The following is a 27822-nucleotide window of genomic DNA, read 5'->3' on the forward strand; positions in this document are numbered from 1 at the left end:
TCAGTGTGACCTGTATGGCTGTTGACCAAGTATACCTGGCATTCACTTGTGTGTGTGAAAAGCCGTAGATATTATGTGACTGGGCCGGTACGCAAAGGCAGTGCCTTTAAGGTTTATTGGCGCTCTGTACTTCTCCCTACTTCCGTGTACTAAACGGTGTTTTTAAAAAGTCATAAATGTTACTTTTTGAAACCGATACCGATAATTTCCGATATTACATTTTAAAGCATTTATCGGCCGATAACATCGGCAGTCCGATATTATCGGACATCTCTAACTGCCAGTCTGTATATAATGTAGTAACAGACACCTTCATAACAATATGTAATATGTACAATAATTACTGTATTTTGGTCATTTTAACCATTGCCAAAACTAAGTACACCTGCGATGAGGTGGCGACTTGTCCAGGGTGTACCCCACCTTCTGCCCAAATGCAGCTGGATTAGGCTCCAGCCACACCCGTGACCCCGAGAGGGACAGGCGGTAGAAAATGGATGGATGGATGGACGGAACTAATTCCTCTGCAAATTTATGTCCATTTCCATTGCCGTGCACTCTAATCATGGTAGACTTGGTAACAAACAACGAAGATGGCTATTTTTGTTCAAATGAGGATTCACAACCTTATCTTTTTGAAGCTGAATATACGGAGGATGAGAAACCAGCTCAAAGGAAGAGTGAGACGCTGTAGCAGACGGAAGTCAAGAGAGTGGGGTGAAGGTGACTTGAAGCTGCAAATGTGGAATTTGAAGCCATGCTATTTCGATATAAATGGAGTGCTTACCCAAATAAACCAGAAAAAACGTCCCTGGCCAGCTGGACCGAACGCACAACGGTCCAAGTGAGTCACACTTTACATTGATCATGATACACGCGGCACGTCACGTTATCAATGGGAAAATGCATTTTTAGACAATATGATTTGCCCGAGCGGCAAGGAGACCCCAAGAGTAACAAGCGGTAGAAAATGGATGGATGAATGGGCTAGAAAGGACAGATTAAAAAAATAAAATTAAAAAAATTAATTTAACTTGGGACTTCCCGCGGGCCAGATTTTGGACACTGGCGGGCCGCAGTTTGGGGACCACTGATGTAGATGATCATATCTGCTGTACAGATTTTCTTCAGAAAAGAAAAGTGTTGGATACCGTATTTTCCGCACTATAAGGCGCACCGGATTATAAGGCGCACCTTCATTGAATGGCCTTTTTTAAAACTTTGTTCATATATAAGGCGCACCGCATTATAAGGCGCATACAATAGACGCTACAGTAGAGGCTGGGGTTACGTTATGTATCCGGTAGTTGCGAGACCTGTTGTGGCTCAATATTGGTCCATATATAAGGTGCACCGGATTATAAGGCTCACTGTCAGCTTTTGAGAAAATTGGAGGTTCAGTGTTTCCCATAAACTGCCAAGATACCTGTGGCGGTGGGGGCGTGGTCACCATGACATCATCGAGTAATTTGCATAATTTACTACAATGATTTGATTTTCTCTAAAAAGGCTCAAAAAATGTATAATTATTAATAATAACAGTTTTGTTTTAAACGTCCATCCATCCATCCATCCATCCATTTTACAATATAATTACAACACTTTATGTACATATTTATATACAGATTTGAACAATAAGTTATTCACTGAAATATATTTATTAATTGTGGTTCTTACAAAAAATATATCTTATAAAATATAGAAGCTAAAATGTCTCTTAAAGCTCTGCCCCTTTAATTAGTGCATACTAAATAATTTAACTTTAGCCTACTACTACAACCATATTATTTACCAGCAACATAAAGTGAAACAGAGGCAGAGGTGTCCTGCCACAGTCAGTAACAAAATAAACAAAAAACAGTAGTGGTGGTAGATAGACACAGAGCTTCATCAAACATCTGATCCACTGAACAAAGAGCTCCAAAAATCTTGAACTTTAGACTGCCATCAGTTTTACTCCCTACACTTAACCATGTGTTTCCTACTGCCTGCAGACTTTGCACCCTTTGTTGTATACACATGTTGTGTTTCTAATATAAATACATTTAATAAAGTCAAATACAAATAAGGCAACAAGAGAAGTATCCTACACTTCTCTTTTGTAAAGTAAATCTGAACAGCCGATATGGGCATCTACATCAACTATATGATTTGCCTGAGAAGCTGGAGAGGACAAAAAAAAAAAAAAAAATTTTTTTTTTTTTTTTAAACTTTAAAAAAAAAAAAATTTTTAATTTTTTTTATGTGTGGCGGACGTAATTCTTTCGTGGCGGGCCGCCACAAATAAATGAATGTGTGGGAAACACTGAGGTTTTTAGGTGCGCCTTATAGTGCGGAAAATACGGTACTTCTTTTGTTGCCTTATTTATATTTGACTTTATTAAATCTTTGGGTAGAATTTTAGTAAACAAAACAAGTTTTTTTTTATAATGATATAGAAATGTATCTATTTTATGGAGAAATATAGTTAATCATGGAAGTGGCACCCAATGTTATTAAAGAGAATTGATTTTGAATTGAATCATTGCCCTTAAGAATCGAATGGAATCGTGTGGTGCCCCAAGAATCCCAGCCCTAATGAGTAATGATATATTTTTTGTGATTATTTGCACGCGTTAACTTGGACTACTTCTGCCCGTCACACGTATTTGTTTGAGTGAGCTCCTTGAACCCTCTCTTACTAGATTTGTTGCGTCCACGGGCGTTGTTCTTATGGCGTGCTCACGACAAAGTACACTAATTCTCCATTCTTGGGCTCTCGCTCAAGTTTTTCTGCAAATTACGGCGCAGAACGTTGAAAGAATTATACATCATCAAATATTCATCTTCTCCTTAATGAGCACTCGGCCTCCCTTCTTCGCCGTGAGGTGGGGGCTTCCTGCACACGCGTGACCACCAGAGACGCCATTAACACAGAGATAAATATGTCATGAAGAGAAAAATGTTAGTTTTTCTTTGTGTTGCGTGACTTAACCTGAGCTGTTGATTGCAAAGTGTATTATTTTCTTTGTGTGTGTGGTCGGATGTCACAATGGATGGGTGAGTCACTGCACGGTCTTTTGTTGTTGTTGTTGTTGGGAAATAATATTTCTCATGAAAAAACAGATTGTCTGGCGTTGATTATGAATGCATCTGTGCTCAGTTAATTTCCCCCTCTTAAACCGTTGTATTCATTCCATTTATCTGCAATTAAACGGTTACATTAATTGTGGCTTGCTGCAAAAGGGGGAGACCAGGCTCCACCCTGCAGAGGGGGCCAACATGACAGTGTCTGTTTAAGACTTTTAAGCTCAGTGGAGCCTTCGTTTTTGTGACGTTCTCCAATTACTGACCAGCAGTTTGGAATCGGTTACCATTCTTACATGAAATACTACAGAACAGGGGTGTCAAGACTCGTTTTCATTGAGAGCCACGTCATAGTTATGGCTGCCCTTGCAAAAGTGGATAATATACCGTATTTTTCCGAGTATAAGTCGCTCCGGAGTATAAGTCGCACCGGCCGAAAATGCATAATAAAGAAGGAAAAAAACACATATAAGTCGCACTGGAGTATAAGTCGCATTTTTGGGGGGAATGTATTTGATAAAACCCAACACCAAGAATAGACATTTGAAAGGCAATTTAAAATTAAAGCTGCAAGCAGCGTTGGTCGGGCCCGCTTATTTGGCTGGTGCTAGTACTAAGTGTCCAAAAACTTATGTCCAGTGGTAGTCCTAAATGTCCCAATACTTTTGTCCAGAGTTAGTGTCCCAATACTTTTGTCCAGAGTTAGGCGTTAGTGTCCCAATACTTTTGTGTAGGTGTCCCAATACTTTTGTCCAGTGGTAGTCCTAAATGTCCCAATACTTTTGTCCAGAGTTAGTTGTTAGTGTCCCAATACTTTTGTCCAGAGTTAGTTGTTAGTGTCCCAATACTTTTGTCCAGAGTTAGGCGTTAGTGTCCCAATACTTTTGTGTAGGTGTCCCAATACTTTTGTCCAGTGGTAGTCCTAAATGTCCCAATACTTTTGTCCAGAGTTAGTTGTTAGTGTCCCAATACTTTTGTGTAGGTGTCCCAATACTTTTGTCCAGTGGTAGTCCTAAATGTCCCAATACTTTTGTCCAGAGTTAGTTGTTAGTGTCCCAATACTTTTGTCCAGAATTAGGCGTTAGTGTCCCAATACTTTTGTCCAGTGTGAGTTCGTAGTGTCCCAATACTTTTGTCCAGAGTTAGGCGTTAGTGTCCCAATACTTTTGTCCAGAATTAGGCGATAGTGTCCCAATACTTTTGTCCAGAATTAGGCGATAGTGTCCCAATACTTTTGTCCAGAATTAGGCGATAGTGTCCCAATACTTTTGTCCAGTGGTAGTCCTAAATGTCCCAATACTTTTGTCCAGAGTTAGTTGTTAGTGTCCCAATACTTTTGTCCAGAATTAGGCGATAGTGTCCCAATACTTTTGTCTAGGTGTCCCAATACTTTTGTCCAGTGTGAGTTCGTAGTGTCCCAATACTTTTGTCCAGAGTTAGGCGTTAGTGTCCCAATACTTTTGTGTAGGTGTCCCAATACTTTTGTCCAGTGGTAGTCCTAAATGTCCCAATACTTTTGTCCAGAGTTAGTTGTTAGTGTCCCAATACTTTTGTCCAGAATTAGGCGATAGTGTCCCAATACTTTTGTCTAGGTGTCCCAATACTTTTGTCCAGTGTGAGTTCGTAGTGTCCCAATACTTTTGTCCAGAGTTAGGCGTTAGTGTCCCAATACTTTTGTGTAGGTGTCCCAATACTTTTGTCCAGTGGTAGTCCTAAATGTCCCAATACTTTTGTCCAGAGTTAGTTGTTAGTGTCCCAATACTTTTGTGTAGGTGTCCCAATACTTTTGTCCAGTGGTAGTCCTAAATGTCCCAATACTTTTGTCCAGAGTTAGTTGTTAGTGTCCCAATACTTTTGTCCAGAATTAGGCGATAGTGTCCCAATACTTTTGTCTAGGTGTCCCAATACTTTTGTCCAGTGTGAGTTCGTAGTGTCCCAATACTTTTGTCCAGAGTTAGGCGTTAGTGTCCCAATACTTTTGTGTAGGTGTCCCAATACTTTTGTCCAGTGTCAGTTGTTAGTGTCCCAATACTTTTGTCCAGAGTTAGGCGTTAGTGTCCCAATACTTTTGTGTAAGTGTCCCAATACTTTTGTCCAGTGTCAGTTGTTAGTGTCCCAATACTTTTGTCCAGAGTTAGGCGTTAGTGTCCCAATACTTTTGTGTAGGTGTCCCAATACTTTTGTCCAGTGTCAGTTGTTAGTGTCCCAATACTTTTGTCCATGTCTCTAAGACGTTCCTACCGGAAGTTACAAGCAGTTTTGTCTGTTTTCCTCTGAGGAGCAGTTTTGTCTCTGTTTTATTAAAAAATTGAGCTGGAGCGCAATTTTGAGTTTTGGGGTTCGTTTTTTTTTTTATTAGATCGCAATTTCCACCAGTCCTGATGTGTGTGAAAAGTTTGGTGAGTTTTGAAGTATTTTAAGGGGGTCAAATTACAGCTCAAAGAGGCAAAAATGAGTGTTTCTAGTCATTTTTTGTCTTGAAGGGGAAATTGCCAACTTCCTGTTGATTTTTGCCCGAAAAAATTAATTAATGAAAAGTAGGTCTAAGTGAGACCTACATAGAGGTTTTTGTTTCATGTCTCTACGACATTCGTACTGGGAGTTAGAGGCAGTTTTCTTCCTAGAGGGCGCTAGGGCGCAATTGTGATTTTTGGGGTTTGGTTTTTTCACTAAAGAGTTTTGTTCGCGTTTTTTTATGTGTCTGTCAAATTTGGTGAGTTTTGAAGCATGTTAAGGGGGGCAAAGTAGTGCGCAAAGCTGCGGAAAAATAATAATAATAATAATAATAATAATAAACCTTACAAATTCAATAGGTCCTTTCGTCCCATTGTAAAAGGACTACTTTTGGGATTCCTTTGACAATGGGCCGTGCGGGCCCTAATAAATAAAGAATAGTGAACAACAGGCTGAATAAGTGTACATTATATGAGGCATAAATAACCAACTGAGAACGTGCCTGGTATGTTAACGTAACATATTATGGTAAGAGTCATTCAAATAACTATAACATATAGAACATGCTATACGTTTACCAAACAATCTGTCACTCCTAATCGCTAAATCCCATGAAATCTTATACGTCTAGTCTCTTACGTGAATGAGCTAAATAATATTATTTGATATTTTACGGTAAAATGTGTTAATCATTTCACACATAAGTCGCTCCTGAGTATAAGTCGCACTCGCGGCCAAACTATGAAAAAAACTGCGACTTATAGTCCAAAAAATACGGTATTAATATACATGTATTGGATTACCCCGGGGGTCGGAAACCCGCGGCTCTAGAGCGCCGCCGAAGTGGCTCCCTGGGGCTTTTTCAAAAATGTATGAACATGGAAAAATATACTTTTTGTTTTATTATGGTTTCTGTTGAAGAAAAAACATGACGCAAACCTTCGTAATTGTTAGAAAGCCCACTGTTTAATATGTTTGTGTTTATGCTTCACTGAGTTTTGTCCTACTAATTTTGACGCTCCTTGAACTCACCGTAGCTGTGTGGACTGTGTCGCAACCGTTTGTTTACATATATAACTTTCTCCGACGCTGCCACAGAAAGACGTGTTTTATGCAACTCCTGCTTTCTCATTTTGTCCACCAAACATTTCATACTGAGGTGAGCTTTGTTGATGTAATTGACTTGTTGGAGTGCTAATCAGGCATATTTGGTCACTGCATTGCTGTAAGCTAATCGATGCTAACATGCTATTTAGGCTAGCTGTATGTACATATTGCATCATTATGACTCATTTGTAGGTATATTTGAGCTCATTTCATTTGTTTTACTTATGTCCTCTGTGTATTTAATTTATATTTGTATGTCTCATGACGGGCAGCATGGTGGAACAGGGGTTACTGCGTCTGCCTCACAATACAAAGGTCCTGGCTTCGATCCTGCGCTCGGGATCTTTCTGTGTGGAGTTTGCATGTTCTCCCCGTGACTGCGTGGGTTCCGCGTGGTAGTCCGGCTTCCTCCCACCTCCAAAGACATGCACCTGGGGATAGGTTGGTTGGCAACACTAAATTGGCCCTAGTGTGTGAATGTGAGTGTGAATGTTGTCTGTCTATCTGTTTTGGCCCTGTGATGAGGTGGTGACTTGTCCAGGGTGTACCACGCCTTCAGCCCGAATGCAGCTGAGATAGGCTCCAGCGACCCCGAAAGGGACAAGCGGTAGAAAATGGATGGATGAATGTCTCATGACACATTATCTGAATGTAATATTGGCTGCATTTCTGATAGCGGTTTGTGTGCCATGTTGTTCCAGACCACAGGGGGGGGGTTAGGGGGTTGCGGGGGGTGTATATTGTAGTGTCCTGGAAGAGTTAGTGCTGCAAGGGGTTCTGGTTATTTGTTCTGTTGTGTTTATGTTGTGTTACAGTGTGGATGTTCTCCCGAAATGTGTTTGTCATTCTTGTTTGGTGTGGGTTCACAGTAGGGGTGTGGGAAAAAATCGATTCGAATTTGAATCGCGATTCTCACGTTGTGCGATTCAGAATCAATTTTTAATTTTTAAAAAATAGTTTTATTTTTAATTTTTTAATTTTTAATTTTAATTTTAATTTTTTAATTTTATTTATTTATTTATTTATTTTAAATTAATCAATCCAACAAAACAATAAACAGCAATACCATAAAAATGCAATCCAATTCCAAAACCAAACCCGACCCAGCAACACTCAGAACTGCAATAAACAGAGCAATTGAGAGGAGACACAAACACGACACAGAACAAACCAAAAGTAGTGAAACAAAAATGAATATTATCAACAACAGTATCAATATTAGTTACAATTTCAATATAGCAGTGATTAAAAATCCCTCATTGACATTATCATTAGACATTTATAAAAAAAATAAAAAAAGAACAATAGTGTCACAGTGGCTTACACTTGCATCGCATCTCATAAGCTTGACAACACACTGTGTCCAATATTTTCACAAAGATAAAATAAGTCATATTTTTGGTTCATTTAATAGTTAAAACAAATGTACATTATTGCAATCAAAACATTGTCCTTTACAATTATAAAAGCTTTTTACAAAAATCTACTACTCTGCTTGCATGTCAGCAGACTGGGGTAGATCCTGCTGAAATCCTATGTATTGAATGAATAGAGAATCCTTTTGAATCGGGAAAATATCGTTTTTGAATCGAAAAAAATCGATTTTGAATTGAATCGTGACCCCAAGAATCGATATTGAATCGAATCGTGGGACACCCAAAGATTTGCAGCCCTAGTTCAAAGTGTGGCGCATATTTGTAACAGTGATAAAGTTGTTTATACGGCCACCCTCAGTGTGACCTGTATGGCTGTTGACCAAGTATGCGTGCATTCACTTGGGTGTGTGATTGGGCCGGCACGCAAAGGCAGTGCCTTCTAGGTTTATTGGCGCTCTGTAGTTCTCCCTACGTACGTGTACACAGCGGCGTTTTAAAAAGTCATACATTTTACTTTTTGAAACAGATACCGATAATTTCAGATATTACATTTTAAAGCATTTATCAGCCGATAATATCGGCAGTCCGATATTATCGGACATCTCTAAACAAAACACATTTCCACGTAATGAATATAAATTGATACAGTGATTAAACGGTGAATCTTTACACCGACATGGAAATGCAAAGCCTGATACGAAAACTGCACCGTGTCACTTGGTTTGTACTATTTGGAGTCCAATCATCAGCTGGATAACTTGTGCATTCAACTTACAAACCAAGAAACACTTAAACGACTCCCGTGACAAAGGCAGGCACTGAGAACTAAACAGGCATCGTTGTGTACGTGTGTACGTGTGTACGTGTGTACGTGTGTGTGTCTGTGTGTGTGTGTGAGCCCATGTTAGCATCTTTTCTATAAAACTCAGAGAGGACCAGGAATTGTTTCTTCTTGTTCTAGTGCTGGACTCCAGGGGTCCGTGCTGCTGCATCTAGATGCACACACACACGCACACACACACACACACACACACACACACACACACACACACACACAGCCTTGCAGCAGAAATCAATTTAGCAAAAACAATAAAGAAATAATTTATAAGGGCAGGCTGTGCCAAATTAGCTGTGGGACGCACTTAACTGCAAACACCATATGAATAAGAGCTGTGGAGCGAGCAGCGGGGCCGTGTCAGTCAGGAAGAATTGTGGGACTGCTTTTGGGGGCGGGGGGTCGGCTGGGGCACTCACGCACACACACATACCTACGCACCTGCACTGCTAATACACACACACACATACCTACGCACCTGCACTGCTAATACACACACACACACACACACGATACGAGCGCCACCAAAGTCGCCTTACGAATAAAATAAATAAGAAAATATCCTGTACATGCCGTCCAGACGTGCAACTCCACTTTGCATCCATTTTTTATTTGTATCGGCTTGTTATAAAGTCGCCCCCTGTTGTCCAGGAGACAAAGCGGCGCTCACGTTGCCAACTTTTGAGTGTTTGACACAGATGGCATGCACGTGTGGCGTGTGTCATGGCAGGCTAGCTGAAGCAGACAACCGTCTTTTATGATTATTTAGATTTTTCAAACATACACACCTCATTTGCCATTAATAAATCATCTTGTGGTGAAAGGGCTAATTGTGTGTGTGTGTGCGTGTGTGTGTTTGTGTGTGTGTGTGTGTGCGCACGCGCTTAAGAGTGCGCTAAAAAAAGAGGAGAGGAATGTCGTCACGGTGCCACCGCAGCTTCCTTCCTGTCTTTAATACAGAGCCTGCACGTGGTCGACTGTGCGTGGCTCTGCAAGTGGGAGGGGCTTGTGGTTTGGGAAGGGTCTGGATTGCATCAAGTACACTGTGACTTTTGACCCTTTATGCACAGAAGTACGTTGTTGTCGGCCGTTCGGAAGACAATCAAATCTCGGTCATGGACCAGGTGGGCGTCCGATTTGTTCGGAGTCAGAAACCATTTCTTTCACAGGAAACCAATGGAAATTGAAATACCATGGTCTTGGGTCCTGGGTCAAACTGTCGCCAGAAAAGAACACATTACTTTACAGTAGCATTCAACGCTTGATTGGGACGTGGCTCGGTTGGTAGGGCGGCCGTGCCAGCAACTTGAGGGTTCCTGGTTTGATCCACGGCTTCGGCCATCCTAGTCACATCCGTTGTCCTCATACTTGCCAACCTTGAGACCCTCGAATTCAGGAGATTGGGGGGGTGTTGGTGGTAGCGGGGGTGTATATTTTAGCCCGGTAGAGTAAGGGATTCTGGGTATTTGTTCTGTTGTATTACGTTGCGGATGTTCTCACGAAATGTGTCTGTCATTCTTGTTTGGTGTGGGTTCACAGTGTGGCGCATATTTGTAACAGTGTTAAAGTTGTTTATACGGTCACCCTCAGTCTTGCAGTCACTTACGTGTGTATGCAGAACATGTAACTGGGCCGGCACGCTGTTTGTATGGTGAAAGCGGGGGGTGTATTTTGTAGCGTCCCGGAAGAGTTAGTGCTGCAAAGGGTTCTGGGTATTTGTTCTGTTGTGTTTATGTTGTGTTACGGTGCGGATGTTCTCCCGAAATGTGTTTGTCATTCTTGTTTGGTGTGGGTTCACAGTGTGGCGTATATTTGTAACAGTGTTAAAGTTGTTTATACGGCCACCCTCAGTCTTGCAGTCGCTTACGTGTGTATGCAGAACATGTAACTGGGCCGGCACGCTGTTTGTATGGTGAAAGCGGGGGGTGTATTTTGTAGCGTCCCGGAAGAGTTAGTGCTGCAAAGGGTTCTGGGTATTTGTTCTGTTGTGTTTATGTTGTGTTACGGTGCGGATGTTCTCCCGAAATGTGTTTGTCATTCTTGTTTGGTGTGGATTCACAGTGTGGCGTATATTTCTAACAGTGTTAAAGTTGTTTATACGGCCAAGTATGCGTTGCATTCACGTGTGTGTGCGTGCAGAAGCTGCACATATCTTGTGACTGGGCCGGCACGTTGTTAGAATGGATGAAAAGCGGACGTGACGGCAGCTCGTAGAGGACGTTAAAGGCAGTTTCTTAAAGGCAGTGCCTTTAAGGCACGCCCCCAAGACTGTGGTCTGGGTGGACTACGAGATATAATGACTGATGAACACCTTCGTTCGATAATGAAGGTTGCCTCAGCTCAAAGCCTGAGCCCCGACATTAATGAACTAGCATCCAAGAAAAGATGGCAGGTATCTGGCTTGGGCACATCAGATTAGATCAGTGTGTTGCAAACTGAGCAGTTTAAAGTCCTGAATGGTTGGTTTATTCATTATTTTATTTTCTAATTTATTAGCCTGTGGAAAAAGTTAATGTTGATATTTACCTCAGAAAAGAGGCATTACATTTTTATTCAAATTGTATTTGATATGCCATTGATATTTTTTTATTATTATTATTATTTGAAACTGGATTTTGCATGTCACTATAAAGTTATTTAAGCCTTGCTTGTTCAATATTCAATGCAAAACTTGTTTGGGTCCCTATTAAAAGGTTCATTTGTTCAACCTTGGCCCGCGGCTTTGTTCAATTTTAAATTTTTGCCCACTCTGTATTTGAGTTTGACACCCCTGGTTTAGGAGGTCAAAGGTTTGGAACGGACAAGTTTTGATTTGGTTGTTGAGGCCAGAAGTTGTGTGTAAACACACACTCCCTTATTTCCAGCCTCAAAATCTAACGTGGCATTTCCTGTTGTGCCACCCAGCCACAGTGTTTACTCTCCCCTCCGCCGGGAGCAAACAGTGACACGTCCTCCATGTGTGTCTCGCGTCACGTTTTTCTACCTGTGTGTCCTGCGGCAGGTGGAGGACGGTGTGGAGCCTCTCGCTGTGATGGTGTCGCGACTCCTCCTCGTACGCCATGTCCCGGTCGGCCTGCGGGAGCGCCAGGAACCGCCGGATGGTGCACAAGTTCTCCCAAAGGGTGCGGTTCTCCGGGCTGGGGTTTTCCTTCCAGCGGAGCAGCTCGCACAGCCAACCCTGCGAGGTGACATGGATGCACCAAAGAAGGTAAGGTGGAGTTCTGAAGAAACTACTTTTATCAGTCACGGCGCCGTATTTGGTGCTTTAAAGTTTTGTAACGGAGGCCAGCCAGTGAGGCTTGGCTGTTTATGTTAGTAAATCTTACTCCCTGCTAACCGGAAGAGCTAGATGTGGACATTGAGTTGACAGCCCGGACTATTGGTGCCTAGAATGCTTGTGCTAGGTCCGAGTCCCAGGCGGAACCGGAAGAGCTAGTTCAGGACGTTTAGTTTACAGCCCGGATTATCGGTGCGTAGCATGCTTGTGCCAGGTCCGAGTCCCAGGCGGAACTGGAAGAGCTAGTGCTGGACATCGAGTTGACAGCTCGGGCTATCGGTGCCTAGCACGCTTGTCCCAGGTCCAAATCCCAGGCGGAACAGAAACAGGCACTGAACCAGGCAGGTTACACTTTGTAATTTCTAGGGGTCGAGGGTCTTAGAATAGTCGACTATAGTAGTCTGAGGTACTCGACTCGCCTGTCTGACGATTCCTCCGAATAGAACTGTAAGATTATACAACCCCTGCATGCAGTGGAGTATGGTGGACGATGTTCTGGGATGAGGGACACGCCGCTGCCAGGCCGAAAACCCCCACCCACCATAAGACAAGTAACACGTCATGCCACCACGCATGGTGTCGCTCCAACCAGTTCGCTCGGTCCCACACTGCTGCCCTCTGGCAAGGGTAATGATCCTTCCCAAGGTTCACCTACGGCAGGGTTATTCATACAGAGGACCTTGGACTAGCTTTCTGGCAAAAGATCCTTAAAAACAGACGGAGCTATTTTTTACCAAATTTTGTAACTCTGACAAAATAGAGAAAAATCTAAAGTTCTCTGCAGAGGATGTTCGTTCTCAGAAATGTACAAAATAGCAGAGTGAAGGTACAGTAGAAGTCCTGCCCTGCGGTCCTTAGCTTTCTGTAAATTTGGCCCCCCCAAAAAATCTAGCTGAATATCCTTGACCTACAGAAACCTAACCTGACTCTCGCCAGATCCTTGTAGTTCGCTGAGCTCCACACAAGGATCTGGGCTGGAGGGCATTGCAAACTCCTTCAAAAAAGCAAAAAATAATGAACCAATCGGGATTTCATAGATGTGACGTAGCGCCGAAGCGTCTGTTTGATTCAAACAACAATGGCGGCACGCAGCGAGGAGTCGTGTGCTGACATTGATTCTGCATATTTTCTTTGCACAAACGACATCGATCGTCTACTGACATTGCTGCGTTGTCTCAGTAAAAGTTCTCTAACTTTTCGCTTTGTCGTTATCAGTGTTGGGATTAACGCCGTTAGTTTCGGCGGTAACAAGTAATCTTAACGCTTTATTTTTTATATTCAGTAACTCAGTTGCCGTTACTACATGATGCGTTACTGCGTTATTTTACATTATTTTTTATGTAGTATCGGCTAGAAACAGAAGATCTGAGTGTGTTTTATTGGAGCGCTGTGGTGTCGTCCTTCTGTGTCACAAGGAAAAGAAAAGGCGTGCTTTGTGTGGGCGGGCTCCCAGACCGTAGTTGAGGGGCGCAAGGGAGACGTTCCTCCAGGGCCTAACAACCTTCACTTTTACCCGGAAGTGGGTCTTTACAGCTGAGGGTGAATGACGAGGCCGGCGGTTTGTTGCAACTTTGTGACTTTATTGGACGCAGCCATCCACCAAACTAGAGCACCTGCACGCACTCACTGTCGCCGTTCCCTCACCTCTCTCGCCCACTCACTCACTGACGTCACTCACCTCACATGCTGTCATATCTTAAAGGGCCACACACACACATACGCTACTCTCATAACAACTAACAAGACATCATGGCGAAGCCAGAAGTCGAGTTTCTTAACATGGAGACATTCTCAATACTTTTCTTTTGTCGAGCACAAAGAAAATAATATTTTAGTTAAATGTAAGTTGTGTCTTGGATCAAAGATCCTATCTACTTAAAGTTAAAGTTAAAGTGCCATTATGTTGCAGCTATTTAAATAGTTTTGTCAATTTGTTCTGGCCTGAAATAAATTGGCCCTTTGAAACATATCTTTGTGTGTTGTATGTAGACCACATTGTTTGTGTGTTGTATGTAGACCACATTGTTTGTGTGTTGTATGTAGACCACATTGTTTGTGTGTTGTATGTAGACCACATTGCTTTCTGAGTTCAGTGATGCAAATGCATGTCAAGTTGATCCACAGATTGTATTATTCTCCAGTGCAATAACAGTACTGAAATGAAGGCTAAAAGGGCATTAATGAGAGCCTAAATAGTTACTTTTCACAGTAATGCATTACTTTTTGGTGTAAGTAACTAAGTTAGTAACTGAGTTACTTTTGAAATAAAGTAACAAGTAACTGTAACTAGTTACTGGTTTCAGTAACCAACCCAACACCGGTCGTTATCCAATATGTCGGCTGTTCTGTTTTGGATTTCCCAGCGTCGCTCTCATCAGCGTCACGGCTTGATTTGGACGTGAGTGGTTGAAGTAGCACGTCATTCAAGGTAACGGACAAGTGGTTTATCCAATCACATACAATGATTTTTTTTTACAAGGCCCCGCCTCCTGAAATACATCTCCTATTGAGAAGTCCCGGATCCTTGTGTGGAGCTCAGCGAACTACAAGGATCTGGCGAGAGTCAGGTTAGCAGAAACCCTGTTACAACTACAACTGTGAAAAGTCCAGTCTCATCACAATTAAAACTCGCTGTAGTATTAAGCCTGCTTTGTCGATTCTTCCGTACTTGTAATGTACTCCTCGCAAATAGTCTTTTTTTGTTTTGTTTAACTCCACAGCAATTTCCTCCTTCTTTCCACGCTGGTCCGTTGAGCTTTGCGACTCATATTGAGGTAGGAAAATGCAGAAAACTTGTCAAAAGGCGAAAAAATCCCAGGAAAAAACCTGACTTGACTAGTAGTGTACTGCAACGCGCAGCAAGTGGCTGGTTTGATCCCCGGCTTCCGCCATCCTAGTCACGTCTGTTGTGTCCTTGAGCAAGACACTTCACCCTTGCTCCTGATTTGGTCGTGGTTAGGACCTTGCTATATGTGTGTGTGAATGTGTAAATAGTGTCAAAGTGCTTTATATATATGTATATTTGTTGTATAACCCATTTACCATCTATCATGTAATCAGTCAGTTACAATTTTTTTTTCCCACAAGGGATTTTCTTCATGTTAGTTCGAACGATGCATCCATCCTTCCATTTTCTACCGCTTGTCCCTCTCAGGGTGACAGGGGGCTGGAGCCTATCCCAGCTGTGACCCCTTATTTTTGCACAAAATCCTTGAAATTGCCACAAGTGTCCCAACTCTGAGAGCTCGGGTTATCAGTTCCTAGCACGCTTGTCCCAGGTCTAAGTCCCAGGCGGAACAGAAGCAGGCACTGAACCAGGCGGGTTACTTTGTCAATACTAGGGGGTTTCTTAGAATAGTCGACTATTATGGTCATAAACACGCTGCAGCGAGATGTGACGTGCACACAAACACACTTTTCCTTCACATTAGACATTAATTGGAGCTCAAAATGTTTTATTTTATTAATTCCAATTATGAATCGATTCATCATTTTTGAGAATTGTTTAGAAAATATACATATAATTTATTATCATTACGTTTTCCAGAAAAGCCAGGTCTCATCACAATTAAAACTTGCTGTAGTATTAAGCCTGCTTTGTCGATTCTTCCATACTTGTGAGCGCCATTAATGTACTCCTCGCAAATAGTCTTTTTTTTGTTTAACTCCACAGCAATTTCCTCCTTCTTTCCACGCTGGTCCGTTGAGCTTTGCGACTCATATTGAGGTAGGAAAATGGACAAAACTTGTCAAAAGGCGAAAAAATCCCAGGAAAAAACCTGACTGACTCGTAGTGTACTGCAATGCGCAGCAAGTGACGTGAAGGGCTCACTAAAATACAAACCCCGTTTCCATATGAGTTGGGAAATTGTGTTAGATGTAAATATAAACGGAATACAATGATTTGCAAAACATTTTCAACCCATATTCAGTTGAATATGCTACAAAGACAACATATTTGATGGTCAAACTGATAAACGTTTTTTTTGTTGTTGCAAATAATCATTAACTTTAGAATTTGATGCCAGCAACACGTGACAAAGAAGTTGGGAAAGGTGGCAATAAATACTGATAAAGTTGAGGAATGCTCATCAAACACTTATTTGGAACATCCCACAGGTGAACAGGCAAATTGGGAACAGGTGGGTGCCATGATTGGGTATAAAAGTAGATTCCATGAAATGCTCAGTCATTCACAAACAAGGATGGGGCGAGGGTCACCACTTTGTCAACAAATGTGTGAGCAAATTGTTGAAAAGTTTAAGAAAAACCTTTCTCAACCAGCTATTGCAAGGAATTTAGGGATTTCACCATCTACGCTCCGTAATATAATCAAAGGGTTCAGAGAATCTGGAGAAATCACTGCACGTAAGCAGCTAAGCCCGTGACCTTCCATCCCTCAGGCTGTACTGCATCAACAAGCAACATCAATGTGTAAAGGATATCACCACATGGGCTCAGGAACACTTCAGAAACCCACTGTCAGTAACTACAGTTGGTCGCTACATCTGTAAGTGCAAGTTAAAACTCTCCTATGCAAGGCGAAAACCGTTTATCAACAACACCCAGAAACGCCGTCGCCTTTGCTGGGCCTGAGCTCATCTAAGATGGACTGATACAAAGTGGAAAAGTGTTCTGTGGTCTGACGAGTCCATATTTCAAATTGTTTTTGGAAACTGTGGACGTCGTGTCCTGCGGACCAAAGAGGAAAAGAACCATCCGGATTGTTCTAGGCGCAAAGTGTAAAAGCCAGCATGTGTGATGGTATGGGGGTGTATTAGTGCCCAAGACATGGGTAACTTACACATCTGTGAAGGCGCCATTAATGCTGAAAGGTACATACAGGTTTTGGAGCAACATATGTTGCCATCCAAGCAACGTTACCATGGACGCCCCTGCTTATTTCAGCAAGACAATGCCAAGCCATGTGTTACAACAACGTGGCTTCATAGTAAAAGAGTGCGGGTACTAGACTGGCCTGCCTGTAGTCCAGACCTGTCTCCCATAGAAAATGTGTGGCGCATTATGAAGCCTAAAATAGCACAAGGGAAACCCCCGGACTGTTGAACAACTTAAGCTGTACATCAAGCAAGAATGGGAAAGAATTCCACCTGAGAAGCTTCAAAAATGTGTCTCCTCAGTTCCCAAACCTTTACTGAGTGTTGTTAAAAGGAAAGGCCATGTAACACAGTGGTGAACATGCCCTTTCCCAACTACTTTGGCACGTGTTGCAGCCATGAAATTCTAAGTTAATCATTACTTGCAAAAAAAAAAAAAAGTTTATGAGTTTGAACATCAAATATGTTGTCTTTGTAGCATATTCAACTGAATATGGGTTGAAAAGGATTTGCAAATCATTGTATTCCGTTTATATTTACATCTAACACAATTTCCCAACTCATATGGAAACGGGGTTTGTACTATGCCCTGCTTTTTGCTTGCAGGCAGAACCCAGGGACCCGGTTCGCACACGGAGGCACATAAAAGTTTGTAAATTGAAAAGTTTGCAAATAGAGGGGTTGGTATATGGAGGCCCCACTGTATACATATTGAAGTGTGCGAAAGGAAACACTGCCTAAAGGAAGGAAAGCATGCAGGAAGGATAAGTTTCTAGTGTGAGGTGAATGTTGAGTCAGAAGGGGAGATGGTGATGATGATGGTGATGATGATGATGCTGTGGTAGAAAAGCTGCAGAAGATTCAATTATGTCTGCTAGGCTGGCTCTGTTTGTGACACCAGCTGTTGTGTTCAAGCAGCCACCTCAGGCTGCGTGCGAGGCTAATAGCCTGATCAGCGCTTGCTCCCTCCGTCCTTGTGGCCAGCTGCAGCAGATGGGTGCACTGAACTGTGACCCCCCCCCCCCTCTCCGCTGAGCTGGGGGACCCTCAGCGACCATGCCCACACACAAGCATGCAAATACTGTAAAGAAAATGCACACGCGCCCTTTTCACGCTTACCCCCGCTAGCTGGCAGCGACATGCCGCTGGCCTGATGCGTATAAGCTGCTGGTTGAATAGCTTCATTCCTCACATGCAGTTATTTGGCATCCACCTCTGTCTTATCAATTAATCATGTCTCCTTTTTCAGATGCCCCCCCCCCACCCACCTTTAACTTGCATGCTTTGTGTTTCCTCACCTGACTCTTGTTGGCTGCCACCTTGGCAAACAGAGCCTGGGACACCTTGGCTCGCTTCATCTCTTGCTGGATTTCGTCGTAGATGCCCGACGTGATGTTGACCAGCGATTCCAGCTTGATGGGGAGGTCAGGGGCGGGGCCTAAGGGCTTTGGCTGGGGAGGACGACATGTCATGTACACGATTAAAGCAAGTGTACGTACGTTGAAAAGAGTTATTTGAACGGCTCTTGTGAAAAATTAGGACACCCTGTTTTAGGGCTGGACCATGGGTGTCAAACACTGGCCCGCGGGCTATATGTGGCCCGCCGTATAATTTAATTTTGCCCTTGAGGCAATATCAAATGAACATTAGAGCTGGCCCGCCGGTATTAAACAGTAACACCGCATTCACCGCTAATACTCATACTTGCCAACCCTCACGATTTTCCGTGCCCCTCCCGAAAATCTCCCGGGGCAACCATTCTCCCGAATTTCTCCCGATTACCACCCGGACAACAATATTGGGGGCGTGCCTTGAAGGTACTGCCTTTAGCGTCCTCTATAGCATGTCGTCACATCCGCTTTTCCTCTATACAAACAGCGTGCCGGCCCAGTCACATAATATATGCGGTTTCTACACACACCTAAGTGAATGCAAGGCATACTTGATCAACAGCCATACAGGTCACGCTGAGGGTGGCCGTATAAACAACTTAAACACTGTTACTATATGCGCCACACTGTGAACCCACACCAAAGAAGAATGACAAACACATTTTGGGAGAACATCCGCACCGTAACACAACATAAACACGACAGAACAAATACCCACAATCCCTTGCAGCACTAACTCTTCCGGGACGCTACAATATACACCCCCCGCTACCGCCGAACCCCGCCCACCTGAGCCCCGACACTAATGAACTAGCATCCCAGAAAAGATGGCACATCAGATTAGATCAGTGTGTCGCAAACTGAGCAGTAAAAAGGCCTGAATGGTTGATTTATTCATTGTTATTTTATTTTCAAATTTATTAGCTTGTGGAAAAAGTTCATGTCGATATTTACCTCAGAAGGCTGCAAAGGCATTCCATTTTTTATTTAAATTTGATGTTTTTTCGTTTGTTTTTTGAGAGTTGATTTTGCACTATTAAGTTATATAAGCATTGCTTGTTCCATATTCAGTGTTAAAGCAAATCAGTGTAGCAACCTGAGCAATTATTAACATTTTATTCATGCACTTTCTCTTGCTACTTCAAGGCTTGAATGTTTGATTCATTCATTATTGTTATTTTATTTTCAAATTTATTATTAGCCTGTGGAAAAAGTTTATTTTGATATTTACCTCAGAAGGCTGCAAATAGAAAAGAGGTATTCAATTTTTATTTAAATTCTATTTGATATGCCATTGATATTTTTGAATTATTATTATTTGAAACTGGATTTTGCATGTGACTATAAAGTCATATAAGCCTTGCTTGTTCAATATTCAATGCAAAACTTGTTTGGGTCCCTGTTAAAAGGTTCATTTGTTCAACGTTGGCCCACGGCTTTGTTCAGTTTTAAATTTTGTCCCACTCTGTATTTGAGTTTGACACCCCTGGGCTGGACGATTCATCGAATTGTGATTTCGATTTTGGCATCTCACGATCATAAAAATGTTATCTTTGGAAAAAAACTATTATTGGGCTGCCTAGTCCTGAGCTGCGAACAGTGAAACGGATGAGGAGCTAATGAGAGAAAAAAGACCATGTCTACTAGAAGATTGGGATCTTGCTGCTTTTTATTCGACACAGTGCTAGTAGGCCTAATCAATAATCAGTAAACTCAACAAAAAAAAGTAAGACGTATGATTGTCATTTTGGCGCTCATGTAACCGCGAACGGAATAACAGAATTCACCAACAATACAGAATTCGCTGTTAAAAGCAGAAGATCAGGGAAATTGACATACATGTCAGTGAAATTCTGTTTTTGTGAGGAGAGGGAACATTTGTTTGGGAACCGGTAGTGCTCATTCATCCCCTAAACTTAACTCAATGTCGAGACGTAAAAAAACCCCAATAATTTTTAAGGTGTGGTGACTATTTTATTTTGTTGTGACAGCAGCGACTTCCTTGTTCATTTACAGCAGGGGTCACCAACGCGGTGCCCGCGGGCACCAGGTAGCCCGTAAGGACCAGATGAGTAGCCCGCTGGCCTGTTCTAAAAATAGCTCAAATAGCAGCACTTACCAGTGAGCTGCCTCCATTTTTTAAACTGTATTTATTTACTAGCAAGCTGGTCTCGCTTTGCCCGACATTTTTAATTCTAAGAGAGACAAAACTCAAATAGAATTTGAAAATCCAAGAAAATATTTTAAAGACTTGGTCTTCACTTGTTTAAATAAATTCATTAATTTTTTTACTTTGCTTCTTATAACTTTCAGAAAGACAATTTTAGAGAAAAAATACAACCTTAAAAATGATTTTAGGATTTTTAAACACATATACCTTTTTACCTTTTAAATTCCTTCCTCTTCTTTCCTGACAATTTAAATCAATGTTTAAGTAAATTTATTTTTTTATTGTAAAGAATAATAGATACATTTTAATTTAATTCTTCATTTTAGCTTCTGTTTTTTCAACAAAGAATATTTGTGAAATATTTCTTCAAACTTATTATGATTAAAATTAAAAGAAATTATTCTGGCAAATCTAGAAAATCTGTAGAATCAAATTTGAATCTTATTTCAAAGTCTTTTGAATTTTTTTTAAAATTTTTGTTCTGGAAAATCTAGAAGAAATAATGATTTGTCTTTGTTAGAAATATAGCTTGGTCCAATTTGTTATATATTCTAACAAAGTGTAGATTGGATTTTAACCTATTCAAAACATGTCATCAAAATTCTAAAATTAATCTTAATCAGGAAAAATTACTAATGATGTTCGTTTCATAAATTATTTTTTAAATTTTTTCAAAAAGATTCAAATTAGCTAGTTTTTCTCTTCTTTTTTTCAGTTGAATTTTGAATTTTAAAGAGTCGAAATTGAAGATAAACTATGTTTCAAAATTTAATTGTCATTTTTTTTCGTGTTTTCTCCTCTTTTAAACCGTTCAATTAAGTGTAAATATCATTAATTATTAATAATAACATAGAGTTGAAGGTAAATTGAGCAAATTGGCTATTTTTGGCAATTTATTTAAGTGTGTATCAAACTGGTAGCCCTTCGCATTAATCAGTACCCAAGAAGTAGCTCTTGGTTTCAAAAAGGTTGGTGACCCCTGATTTACAGAATATGGTCAACTTCCTTTGTTTTTTTTACTTTATCGAACTGCGCGTGCAAGTGACGTCGAGGCCACATTGGGGCCGCATTGGTGCTTGTGCGCGTTTACACTGGAGTCTGATTAACATCACTTTTTACTTGCAGTGTAAATAAACAGTCAGCTGGGAAAACAATTGATTTTGAAAAAAATCCCATTTGGACCACTTTGGCCCTGCAGTGTAATCGTAGTCCATGTAAAAAAAAGTACATCTCCATCCATCCAACCATTTTCTACTGCTTGTCCGTGTCGGGGTCGCGGGGCTGTGCTGGAGTCTATCCCAGCTGCATTTGGGCGGAAGGATTGTTACACCCTGGACAAGTCACCACCTCATCGCAGGGCCAACACAGATAGATAGACAACATTCACACTATTTTAGTGTTGCCAATCAACCTATCCTATTATATCTAGATCTTGTTTGAATAAAAGAAACTGAAAGTATACCAGAGTAGGCATTCATTGAGCAAACTGCTGTTTTGGAACCAAAAACTTGCATTTTTAATCTTGGAGTCTGTCAATTTATTAGAGTTCAGGATTAGGCTCTGAGTTTGTTCCACTTCCTACCTGGACTTATCCCCTTGTGAAATACAGTAGAGATTGATTGATTGATTGATTGAGACTTTTATTAGTAGGTTGCACAGTGAAGTACCGTAATTTCCGGACTATAAGCCGCTACTTTTCCCCCTCGTTCTGGTCCCTGCGGCTTATACAAGGGTGCGGCTTATTTACGGCCTGTTCTTCTCCGACACCGACGAAGAGGATTTCGGTGGTTTTAGTACGCAGGAGGAAGACGATGACACAATGATTAAAGACTGACTTTTCATATACCGGTAGGCTGGTTATTTTCATAACGTACAGGCGAGCACTTTGTATTACTTTGCACCGTTGTATTATTTGTACTCTGCACGAATGCTGTTCGCCATGTCAAAGATGTGAAAGTTTGATTGAATGATTGAAAGATTTATTGTTAATAAATGGGACGCTTTGCGTTCCCAAACAGTCATCTCTGTCCCGACAATCCCCTCCGTGGTAGCAGGAACCCCTATATACTACGGTAATTACACATCAAAACCCTGCGGCTTATAGTCGGGTGCGGCTTATATATGGAGCAATCTGTATTTTCCCCTAAATTTAGCTGGTGCGGCTTATAGTCAGGTGCGGCTTATAGCCCGGAAATTACGGTACATATTCCGTACAATTGACCACTAAATGGTAACACCCGAATAAGTTTTTCAACTTGTTTAAGTCGGGGTCCACTTGAATTGATTCAGAGGCCAAAAGTTTGGACGCACCTTCTCAATTAATGCCTTTTCTTTATTTCCATGACTATTTACATTGTAGATTGTCACTGAAGGCATCACAACTACAAATGAACATGTGGAGTTATGTACTTAACAAAAAAAGGTGAAATAACTGAAAACATGTTTTATATTCTATCCATCCATCCATTTGCTACCGCTTATTCCCTTCGGGGTCGCGGGGGGCGCTGGAGCCTATCTCAGCTACAATCGGGCGGAAGGCGCAGTGCACCCTGGACAAGTCGCCACCTCATCACAGGGCCAACACAGATGGACAGACAACATTAGTTTCTTCAAAATAGCCACCCTTGGCTCTGATTACTTTTTCCACTCACTCCTGGCATTCTCTCAATGAGCTTCAAGAGGTAGTCACCCGAAATGGTTTTCACTTCACAGGTGTGCTTGAAGCTCATCGAGAGAATGCCAAGAGTGTGCAAAGCCGTAATCAGAGCAAAGGGTGGCTATTTTGAAGAATATAAAATATAATATAAATAAAATATAATAATATAATAATAATAATAATATAATAATAATAATAATAATAATAATAATATAATAAAATATAAAATATTGTTATATAAAACACGTTTTCAGTTATTTCACCTCTTTTTGTGACGTACATAACTCCACATGGGTTCATTCATAGTGTTGATGCCTTCAGTGACAATCTACAATGTAAACAGTCATGAAAATAAAGAAAACACACTGAATGAGAAGGTGCATTGTTTGTGGATCTAATTTAATCTGTGGCCTCTTGTCCTTGTGTTGCGTTGTTGCTGTTTACTTGCGCGTGTGCTGGCCTCTCAGAGCGCTCGTATTGTTTTGAAGTCGTCCACCAGACTTGCACAGACTGGCCAGTTTACATTCCCGCCGCCTAAACGATGCTGAGATAATCCCAGGCAGCCATAATAAATAATAGCTCACACGTTCACCGTGAATGAATGGACATTTTCCCTGACATCAGAGGGGGTGAAAAGGCCTTCTCGCTCACTTTGCTCTAAATGCTTTATTACGTTGAGATGTTTACAGTGAAGGCTTTGAAGTTGTTGTTCCATTAGATGCAGAGTTTGTTTAAAAGATGAAAAAAGCCCGGAATTATTCATTTGGGAGTACGCGATGTGCTGATGGCGGAGAACTCACCGAGTTGGTTATCTTATTCTTGTTCTTCCAAATGGAGGCCCAGGTATCAGGCGTTATCTGCTCGTCCAAGCTCCTCTCCCACACTTTCTACGCACACACAGGACACGCAGCATGTAGAAATGTAGCTTGCACAACCTCAACAGCCTCAGAGGTGTTTTGTTTTATTTTACCTGCGAGAGGCGCGGAGTGTTGGGGTTAGACGAGTTGGAGGCGGGAAGGCCCACCGTAGGGTTCATGGTGCGCTCCCGCTCCTCCTGGTAGATACGGTCTCGCTCGCCCTCGGGCAGGTTGAGGAAGTTCTGCATGGCTTTCAGGTTGACCAGCAGCGACTGCGAGGCTGTGCGAGGGTCCTCCTCCTTACGCAGGATCTCCGACAGCAGACCCTGAGTGTGCAAGAGCGAGAGTGTTGGTCTCCAACCGCTTGGCTAAAGTTTCACAGTTAGTTCAAAGGTTTGTGACAAAAAAATTGATATAGTTAAACCCAAATTCCGATCTAAAAACACCCTCCCCCTTCCACATCCCACCTCCCCGGATTGTAAATAACCAAATGTAAATAATCAAATGTATTTCTAATGTATATACTTGTTCTTATGCTATCTGAAGTCACTATGTTCTCTGCTCACTGTACATATCCTACCAAGTCAGTCCTACACTGTTTCAATGCCCATTTCTCTGATGATGCGATTGTTGATGACTGAAGTGCTGATATCAAACAAACCCTCCTCATCCCACCCCCGGATTGTAAATAATGTAAATAATTCAATGTATATACTCTGATGATTAACTTGCGTGATGACTGTATTATGATGATAGTATATATTTGTACCATGAATTGATTAACGTGGACCCCGACTTTAACAAGTTGAAAAACTTATTCGGGTGTTACCATTTAGTGGTCAATTGTACGGAATATGTGCTGAACTGTGCAATCTACTAATAAAAGTTTCAATCAATCAATCAAAGGGTACAATATCGATACACCAGCATCAGGTATTGATAGACTCTGAAGTCGTTGAAAATGAAACCTCTAAACCACAGTCAGGACTGTGAGGTTTAATGCAGTAAGGATTGTTGTCATATCGCAAAGTTAGTGTTGACGGAATCTTGCGATACATCTTGCTGAATTTCTCATAGACCAGTGATTGCAGTTTGATTTAGAGCAGAGGTTCTTAACCTGGGTTCGATCGAAACCTAGGGGTTTGGTGAGTCAGGCTCAGGGGTTTGGCGGAGGTCAAAACACACCCAACTCATCGTGTAAATACAAACTTCTCCCTATCGGCGTATTACGGATACGGTAACAGCAGAAGTCAGACTGATTTGCAGGTGTGTAATTTGTTGTGAGTTTATACACTGTGTTGGTTTTGTTGTTTGAACAAGGTGATGTTCATGCACGGTTCATTTTGTGCACCAGTAAAAAAACATGGTAACACTTTAGTATGGGGAACATATTCACCATTAATTAGTTGCTTATTAACATGCAAATTAGTAACATATTAGCTCTTAACTAGTCATTAAGTACTTATTAATGCCTTATTTGGCATGGCCTTATTATAACCCTAACCCTCTAACCCTGGCCCTAACCCCCTAAACCTAACCAAATAACTCTAAATTAAGTCTTTGTTACTTCGAATATGTTCCACTAGTGTCCGAAAAACTCTGATTGAAGTCTTTGTTACTTAGAATATGTTCCCCACACTAAAGTGTTACCAAAAACATATAACTTTGTCTTGAATTTGAAAAAAAACAACATTTCATTTTTCACTAAAGAAGGGTTCGGTGAATGCGCATATGAAACTGGTTGGGTTTGGTACCTCCAACAAGGTTAAGAACCACTGATTTAGAGAGATAGTGATTGGTGTAGCTCCCTTCATGTTTGTACACAGAACAGTTTTATTTGGATCATCTTCAACTTTGGTATGTTTGTAGCGCAACGTGAGATCTCAGCATGGACAACATTTTTTATTGTATTATTTTTCTAATTTTGATGAAGTTCTTGCATATTTTTTCTCATAGTTTTAATGGCATTCCGTTTCATTTTGCGTTCCAATTGCGATTTGTTACCTGTATTTCAGTTTTACCGGTATATAAAAATACTATTAAAAAAAACAGTAACAAGTCAAATAAAACAGCATACAGGTGAAATACAACAAGAAAAAGTTGCAATGTTGATTGACTCCAGTAACAGAAACAGGCTGTTGTCATTGCTCAAATAATATTATTCAATCAAAATCAATGTTGTTATGAATATTAAACAAAGCTCCAATTACTTCACATCAAATATTTTTGGGGGAACATATTGCATATTTTGTGTGTTTAACATATAATATATGCAATATAAAAACAAAAATGACATAACGATTAAAATAAACATACAAAAATAATAAATACTGATAATCAACAGATCTAAATATGATCTTGACGTTTAAGTACTGAATATTAATTTAAGAAAGTATGACCTATTTTTAACACATTTGTAAGTGGAGACCTTTTGGGTCCGCAATAATTTCAGTAGGATTGTTTTTTCCAAAAATATAATAAATTAAAATCAATGTTATTATTAAATAGTTTTACCTATTTACGGCTCCAGTTACAATTACAGTATTGCATGTTTTGTTTTTACCATAAAAAAACAGGGTTTTCTTTGACAAAAAGGGCATACAACGTTAAAAAAATTACCATTATATTATAATAGACCTAAAGTTTATTTAGAGATTCAAGCATAGATTATATATCTATTTACAGTATATATATAAAATGACCATTATATTGACAGACATGAAGTTGATATATATATATATATATATATATATATATATATATATATATATATATATATATATATATATATATATATATATATATATATATATATGTATATATATATATATATGTATGTATGTATGTGTATATATATATATATATATATATATATATATATATATATATATATATATATATATATATATATATATATATATATATATATATATATATATATATATATATATATGTATATATATATATATATGTATGTATGTATGTGTATATATATATATATATATATATATATATATATATACACATACATACCGCATTTTCCGGAGTATAAGTCGCTCCGGAGTATAAGTCGCACTGGCCGAAAATGCATAATAAAGAAGGAAAAAAAACATATATAAGTCGCACTGGAGTATACACTACCGTTCAAAAGTTTGGGGTCACATTTAAATGTCCTTATTTTTGAAGGAAAAGCACTGTACTTTTCAATGAAGATAACTTTAAACTAGTCTTAACTTTAAAGAAATACACTCTATACATTGCTAATGTGGTAAATGACTATTCTAGCTGCAAATGTCTGGTTTTTGGTGCAATATCTACATAGGTGTATAGAGGCCCATTTCCAGCAACTATCACTCCAGTGTTCTAATGGTACAATGTGTTTGCTCATTGGCTCAGAAGGCTAATTGATGATTAGAAAACCCTTGTGCAATCATGTTCACACATCTGAAAACAGTTTAGCTCGTTACAGAAGCTACAAAACTAACCTTCCTTTGAGCAGATTGAGTTTCTGGAGCATCACATTTGTGGGGTCAAGTAAACGCTCAAAATGGCCAGAAAAGGAGAACTTTCATCTGAAACTCGACAGTCTATTCTTGTTCTTAGAAATGAAGGCTATTCCACAAAATTGTTTGGGTAACCCCAAACTTTTGAACGGTAGTGTAAGTCGCATTTTTTGGGGAAATTTATTTGATAAAAGCCAACACCAAGAATAGCTATTTGAAAGGCAATTTAAAATAAATAAAGAATAGTGAACAACAGGCTGAATAAGTGTACGTTATATGAGGCATAAATAAC

General features: G+C 40.5%; 1 protein-coding gene and 1 long non-coding RNA gene across 3 annotated transcripts in view; one reads left to right on the forward strand and one right to left on the reverse strand.

Annotated features, from left to right (window-relative positions):
- LOC133659016 (uncharacterized) overlaps positions 1–12040 on the forward strand; it is a 164080-nt gene extending 152040 nt beyond the window's left edge. Inside the window, exon 3 of the long non-coding RNA XR_009827585.1 lies at positions 11840–12040. This is a non-coding gene — a long non-coding RNA (uncharacterized LOC133659016). The remainder of the gene's footprint in view (positions 1–11839) is intronic.
- Positions 1–27822, reverse strand: part of satb2 (SATB homeobox 2) — a 124144-nt gene that overhangs the window by 12283 nt on the left and 84039 nt on the right. For both annotated transcript variants that reach the window (XM_062061623.1, XM_062061620.1), the window contains exons 9-12: positions 24141–24353; positions 23971–24057; positions 18252–18404; positions 11822–12016 (exon numbers count right to left, since the gene is read on the reverse strand). In XM_062061623.1, the coding sequence (XP_061917607.1) occupies positions 11822–12016; positions 18252–18404; positions 23971–24057; positions 24141–24353 (648 nt within the window). The remainder of the gene's footprint in view (positions 1–11821; positions 12017–18251; positions 18405–23970; positions 24058–24140; positions 24354–27822) is intronic.

Source organism: Entelurus aequoreus, linkage group LG10 (genome assembly GCF_033978785.1).
Source record: "Entelurus aequoreus isolate RoL-2023_Sb linkage group LG10, RoL_Eaeq_v1.1, whole genome shotgun sequence".
Taxonomy (NCBI): Eukaryota; Metazoa; Chordata; class Actinopteri; order Syngnathiformes; family Syngnathidae; genus Entelurus; species Entelurus aequoreus.